At 38.2% G+C, this 7338-nt stretch overlaps 1 protein-coding gene across 3 annotated transcripts in view; it reads left to right on the top strand.

The window, feature by feature from the left end:
* Window positions 1–2144: 2144 nt before the first annotated feature.
* SHC3 (SHC adaptor protein 3) overlaps window positions 2145–7338 on the top strand; it is a 66738-nt gene continuing 61544 nt past the window's right edge. For 2 of the 3 annotated variants that reach the window (XM_076363322.1, XM_076363321.1), the window contains exons 1-2: window positions 2145–2187; window positions 2772–3640. In XM_076363322.1, coding sequence (XP_076219437.1) covers window positions 3101–3640 — 540 coding nt within the window. In that variant the 5' untranslated portion in view covers window positions 2145–2187; window positions 2772–3100. Of the gene's footprint in view, window positions 2188–2771; window positions 3641–7338 lie in introns of those variants that run through there. The other variant, XM_076363323.1, reaches the window with a different exon arrangement.

Raw genomic sequence — 7338 nt, 5'->3', positions numbered from 1 at the left:
AGAGCCATTTGTTACTCACGGTGGCAGTGTCTGGCTCATATCCCTGCAAAAAGAAAAGAAAAAGGCTCATTTTCAACTCGGATCCACTTTACTAGCTGACCTAGCATAGCTGCAGATAGATGAGAGAGAGATGGCAGTTTGAATGTCTTGCTGTCAGTAGTGCTATGATAATAGTATTAACAAGCTCGTTTAAGGCTAGCGTGGTATAGTCAGTGTGCAAGCTACAGGCATGTTGTTGGAAATGCCAAGGACATTATAATGCTCTGGCAATAGCTAGAATTAACTAGATCCTAATTTTAATTGCAGTTTATGCCTATTACAAGGTCTCCTAATTTCATTCATTATTTCCTGGAGTTGGATTTGAACCTGCTGCCTGTAGGGCAAATTTATATACCTTTTCTAGTCCCAAGAACTATAAAATGCAAGGTTTTAAAATGTTCAGTTCTCCCAATTTAGGGCCAGATTTGTAAAGGAGACCGGTTCCCAGTCAGGCACTGAAATGAGCGCCAGATTTCAAGCACTGGATAATTCAGTGGCTACTACTCCTCTGTAACATCTAATGTCAGATTTCCAGGAGCGTTTCTGTGTCCAGTGAAGTAGCGTCAGAAATTAGTCCTTTTGCTGGTGCTCTGGGAAGCTTTTATCCTCTAGCTTTCCCTCTGCCTCTCTTTCACTGGACTGATGATCATACTGTTTTTAAATATCTACTCTGCTAATAGGGTAAATAAGTATATGCATTTTTTTTCAAGCAGGTTTTTTTTGGGTTTTTTTTGCATCAGGGGTCTCTGAAGGCAAACCTGTAAAATCTGTGAATCTGCTGGTGCACACAGAGAGCAATCGAACATCAGACGAAATGCGCACATTCATGTTCCCATCCTGGATGTAAATGAACCGGCTGAATGAACACGTCGGGGAGAAACCCAGACCTGACTCCCCGGTTTTCCTCACCTGCCACCCCTGCGGACACCCCATGCATTTCTCCGGCAACACCCTCTCTTCCACAGGAAGTTTGCAACCCACCCTCGTCCGCTCAGACGCCGGCTTCATTTTCTGGTGTTGCTGCAAAAAAGGTGCCGCCTGTGCTCGAAATGGGATCTTCCACTATTTAGCAAGGCTTTGCTGAATGAGTCATCAAAGCCGGCTGGTATTGGCTGGGCTGGTGAGCACCCAAGGGATTGCCTGGCAGAGGCTGCGAGGCCTCGCTTCATTCACAGAAATGTGGGGATGCTAGCCAGCCCTTTCATTCACACGCACAGAACCTCATTCACATTTTGCAGTTTCGCTAGCCGCTTCTAATGAAGAGAGCCATTTGGGAGCAATAGGGTTTTCTGGGCAGTAGAGACACGTAAAAATAGGCTATGGTGTGTATATGTGCTGTTGCTATGCTAGGAGGATGAAGAGAGGAATGAATGCTGTGTGGATGCTGTAGCAGGTTCGCAGTGTGGTGATGAAAGGCTATTCCGCAGATCACTAGAAACCTGCCTTTACACTGACTAGGACATTGCCATTACTCATCACCGCTGGGATAAGAGGTGCTGACTTAATTTAATGTGTCATGAATATACTAATGAAATACCTGTATTTGAGCTGGCTGTTTCACTGTATTTGCACTTTGTATACTGCAGCCTTTAGTCATGAGAGAGGGAAGGAATTCCGTAGGATTTTTCCTTTAAATTGTGCTGCAGTTAGTCATTTGTTTGAAAAATAACTTTGCACTATGCAACTTCTCTGGTCTGAATTTGTTTATAATGCAGTGTATTGTCCTACGTCCAAAAGATGTTTTGCAAAGAAGATCAATTTATAGAAAAGAACCGTATGGCTTGTGATGGGCATTGTGTATCACAATGCTGTACACATTTTGTATTTTTCAAAAAGATGCAGGAGAAATGAAATACCTGTTTTCTGCATGTTTTGCTACTTTTCAGATCAAGTGTTTGTGGCTGACATTTATACTCAATAAGACCTGGTGCCTTTTTTTATTCTTCACTGCAGGATGTCAGTTTGCTGCTACCTGGACTTTTGAATATTCTTTTAGGTTTTTTCAGTTTTTCAGAATTAAACCAAACATTCCAGTGAATTGAAGATCCTCTTCATGTTTTTCTTCAGAGTGAATATCAAGTGGTGAAAGAAAAAACATCTGTTAAGCCTGTTGTCGGATATCAGAAAAATACTTTTCTTCACACATAGGTACTTTATGTAATTCCTGCATTAAAATAGAAGGTTGTTGTGGAGTAACAGGGGAGAAGGATTTCTTTCCCTTCAAAAATTGGATGTAACAAGTTTCTGTGAGAGATAGCATTGACACAAAAGCACTTGTAAAGTCTGTTAGGCTGCTTTTGTGGAAGAAAATGTGTATATTCTTTAGTTCTGTGGTCTGTTTTTAAAATACTTGTGTGCTTAAAGGTATTCTGAAAACCTTTAAGGTGTCTGTGTTTTGCTGGGGGTGAGGGGAGGGGGGGTATATATGTGTAAATATTATCCAGATATTTGCTATCTAATTGTGACTTCTTTATAGATTCACAAATATGTGAGGTGGAAGAACATTTAAACAGAATAATAAAGTGTGGTGTTCCACAAAGGCTGTTAATTCAGTTTTAAAGGTAATTGCCTTTGGTACCAAAAGGGTGGTGGTGGGGGGAGGAATTAAAGGTTGGAAGGAAATATCTGTTTGAGAAGATAGGAAAAGGAAATTTGAGAATTGATTGGTGCTAGTGTGCTGTAAGTGGGTGGATGGGTTTTTTCTTCTTCTTTTTTTTTTTTTTTTGCTACAGGAAGTGATTTGCAGTGTTCACTGAGCCTTTTGTTGAAAAGGGTCCTTCTCATTTGTGTGAGTCATGCTTTTGCTGTGAGCGAGTTGGCAGCTCTAAGCAGGACTGGGATCTCTGTCATAGAAAACTGTTACTTCACCCAACCTTAACGGGGAACCATAAGAAATTTCTTAAAAATACATATTTTTTTGTTCTTCCTTATACTCTTCTCTTTTTTACCCCAAAATCTTGTTATCCTTCCGTGTTATGAATCGCCTGCTATGTTAGCACAGGCGTCTCCTGCGTTGGCATCAGATTTGCCAGAACATATGCAGGCAACCAGATAGAAGGGCATGCTTCAACGTACCAAGTATAACCGCTTCAGGAATGATTCGGTGACATCAGTTGATGATCTTATTCACAATTTGTCCATGAACAGCAAGGTCTCAGCAGTTGCCACGACTTCAACAGCACCTTCATACCTGGTCTCACCAGAGGTTCTCCGCAAGGACCAAGAAGATGGACCCACCACCCTATGTACCCTCATCCATAAAGTGTCCCACCTGAAACTCTCTCACACGGGCAGCCTTTTGGGTATCAAAAACCTCTCCTCTGCAGTAAAGGAGCTTGCTGTCTCCAAGTTGCAGGGAAGCTCGAGTGCTTCTAGCTCAGCAGCAGGGGCTTCAGACAACACATGTAACCTTGTCTCTGCCACTTCGTGTTCTCAGCAGGACGTGAGCAAGATGAGTATGGGGAAAAAACCACGGTCAGAGGAAATGCACCCCGGAGGTGAAGACTGGAATCAAAGTAGCAGCTTTGTCAATAAACCCTCTCGAGGATGGCTGCACTCGAGTGAGAAGATCCTGGGACCTGGTGTGACATACATTGTGAAGGTTGGTCTGATTTCTTCCATTCTCTGTTTTTATCAATGAAAAATTCTCTGCTGGTTTTGATGACAGGCTAGACAGGCTGAAAGGATCTCTATTTGTATATTCCTTTTTTTGTGCATAATGCGTGGTATGTAAATGCAGGAAGGCAGGGTTGGGAAGCTGTGTTAATTTGTTAAATTAGAGCAAATCTGCAAATAGGTTCTTTGTCAGATAATGTTCTACAGCTGTGTAAAAATACTGTTCCTAAGCTAAAAAGCTCATTTTCTTACTTTTTGTTTTGTTTTTTTTTTCCTTCTTCTGAATTTAGGTTTTCAGTGTTATCTAGCATACTGTATATATCTTGGATACATAGGCTTTCAATATGTCTGGTACAATATGCAGGAGGAAAGAGACTCCTTGATGTGTGAAGAACTGTTAATCTTGCATGATATTTCAGTTTGAAAATACCTCTAAGGATATGTGTGTTTTTAATGTGAAATTATATTAGAAATCTCAGAGCAGTAAGGCACAGAGCGCAATTCTTACCATGTTCCACAAATAGAAATACTGTTGTGGGTAGAGCAGGAAAATGCAGCTTGTTTTACATAATGAGAATTCAGCCACCTTAAATGTTATTGCTCTTTTCAGTTCATTGATACAGCATGTCAAGAACAGAGAATCCTAAGTTTACAGGGTAATGTTTCCATAAGCTTTGAAAGTATTTTGAAATGACCTGTTAAATTAGAGCCTTTGAGAGAAGGGTATGTGCAGTGTTTTTGTAGTCAGGTAAGATTCTGGTTACACCTTCCAGCACAGTGTGCAGAAAGTGTAAAAATAACGTTCTTGTCCAGAATTCATTCTTCAGTCACCATGTTTTATGTGCCGAATGGCTTCTGTATCTTAAGTGTTAAGCTGTTTTGTAGCAGACTATTAATAAGGTTACAGGTCTATTTTTAATCTCATCTTATTTTGGGTATAAAGTCACAGTGTGACTTTATATCAGGATGCTTTAAAACTGAGTGACAGCCTTGTTGCTTAACTCTCACTGTTTTTTCTCAAGTCTCATTATCAAAAGCAGAGTGGATATTTAACAGTTGGAGCACTAGGAAGCAGTTTTCGTTTCTTTCTGTTAGTGGTGATGGTAGATTTTGCAAGTGATGGTAGATTAAGTTGGCCAGTTCAGAGCATTATTGAAATTGTACTGTCTTTTTTACTACTCTGAAATTTACTGGAACTACAAAAGGGTCAGTGCTACCTTTCAGAACACAAACTGCTGCTTTGTTACTGTTCGAGAAGTGTCTCAATAAAAATAACCCACTGATGCTGGACATAGTGGTGTTGAGACCCCGTTGTTCTTTTGCACAGAAATATTCTGGTTAACGGAAGGTCATTTACCATTTTCCCATTAGCTCAGAGAACTCAGCTATTTTATTTTTTATTTTGCTTAGGATATTGTAAGTAGGCAGATAATGACTGTGAGAATTCACTGCTGCTGTTTGTTTTACCTGAAGTGATCATTATGAAGCAGAACAAACACAGTATTTATTTTCTTAATTTTTTCAGTGGTTGACCTTCTGTATGCTAGAGGAAGCTGATATCCTTGAATTGAAAAGAGAATTAAAATTATATACGAGTGGACTTACATTTAAAGTTAATAATTAACCCATATCTAATACTGATATTAGAACAAATATTTTAATTAGCGCAGCTGGTATCAAATACATGAAAGTGTATTTATACACATTATGCGTATTAGAATTTTCAAAATAAATCATTAGCACCATACAACTTACATTTTAGGTGTTTGTTAATGTCATTAAAATGTATGGAACCTAGATTATTGTTTCTGTTAAAAAAATAGGGTGATATCTTTAACTTCATGCTCTCTGGCATATGGAGTCACAGAACAGTGCTCTAAATGTAAAAACAAGGGTTAAAAATAAATATAAAAATCCGTGGTTAATGAATGAATGAAAATAAACCGGTCCTGGTTAGTTCATAATTTGCCTGTTCATTAAGTATCTCAGAATTTTCCTCAGCAACTGTAGATAAGAATAGAAGTGCAGTTCCCACATCATTAAACATTGTTAGTTCCCAGGGCTTTTATGCATTCAGACCATCAAATCAATACATAGATAATGTACACTGAAGGGAAACGTTCCTTGGATACCTCATGGCTATATTGACTATGTGGGGGACTTGTACCATGTTTAATTAGTACCATATGCCTTACAGAAAATTCCATATGCCATTAGTTAAATGAGACAAAAATTAGATTTGTTGTTAACCAGCAAAGCTTTTATCATTTTGTGTGTAAATGTGCACTGGGTTACTATTTTCTCATCAACCCACATTCAAAACATGAAAATTACCTACGGGACAGGGTAAATTGTAACTACTGGGCAGTTTGATAACTCACATTGGAATCTTCTGAAGTAAGAGACGCGTAATTCCTATGTGCAATGTGTGACAAATCTGTAACTTTACTGCTGTCCCCACCTTTTCACATATTACCCATTTTTTAAACGGGCAGTGTAACTCTAATGCTTAAAAATGGGTGCAGGATGATGGTAAACAGGAACTGTGTTCTGATCTTCATGGTCTGCTGCGATGGAATTATTTTCAGCCATAAAAATACTGGCACTTTCTGTACTCTTTTTTTCTCCCTATGGATTTCATGTTGCATTTTTATGTATTATTTTAATGGGAAAATTTTCACAAAACCAAAAATACATTTTTGTAACAAATTAGACAACAACCATAGCCGTATTAGGGGACATAAAGTGGTGAGGTACTGATACTTTACTTAATACTACTGCTGAACAGTTTAACAAATTATGGATTAATGAAAAAAAAAGAAATAGTTTGCTGTGATGGAAGTCATTGAACAGCTCAGTGTTTTCCCCATAGAGGGACTGCTTACTATAGGGAGCGATTATAAATGTTCATGTTGTCAGAAAAATAAATACATATAATAAAAAAGTGTAAAACTGTGTAATGTAACAGTAGTTAAATGTTTCAGTGAAATCTGTTTGTTTCTGATGATAAATGTTTACTGATGAGTTTAATTGGGTAATGGCATAGACGCTTTGGGTTTTGTTACATTTAATTAAAAGCACAGTCAACAGTCAAGAGGCAAATGTATGTCTGTCTTTAGGTAGCTCGTGGTTGGGTTTTGTAACAAGTGTTGATGAGCTTAAAATGCTGTTTCTCAGCAGTTCAAAGCTAAATAAACCCAAAATACTATAGCATAATTTTGTAACCCTATATACAATATATCCGAAAGAGCTAATGAACCATAAAACCAAGACAGTGATACAGAACAGACCTGGGTAAATCTAGTGTTAAAAAACAGATGCAAAGATAGTATCTGAGAGGTAGGAAGGAAAAAGGACTTCATCTAAAAGAAGCGCCACAGGCCAGGCAAATAATATTTCAGTGAAAAGCATATTAAATTATTAATATTATAGCAAAGTATCTAAAGAGTGTAATCCTAACTACAATTATTTCTTTAACATTTTAACACTTTCATGTCTTGGGAGGGTATAACAGCGATTTACATCTGGTGAGGAAAATAGGCATCTTTTGTGAATTTGTTCAAATACATCACCAAGTAAAAGCTTCAGTTCTGCAAACATTTCTGCATGACACTGTTTATGGGAATATTCTTATTGAAATAATTGAGGCTACTCCTATATGCTGAAAGTTAAGTATGTGCTTAA

The sequence above is a fragment of the Aptenodytes patagonicus genome, chromosome Z (assembly GCF_965638725.1).
Source record: "Aptenodytes patagonicus chromosome Z, bAptPat1.pri.cur, whole genome shotgun sequence".
Classification (NCBI taxonomy): Eukaryota; Metazoa; Chordata; class Aves; order Sphenisciformes; family Spheniscidae; genus Aptenodytes; species Aptenodytes patagonicus.
Note: the sequence above shows the minus strand (reverse complement) of the source record. Positions and strands in the feature narration are given on the sequence as shown.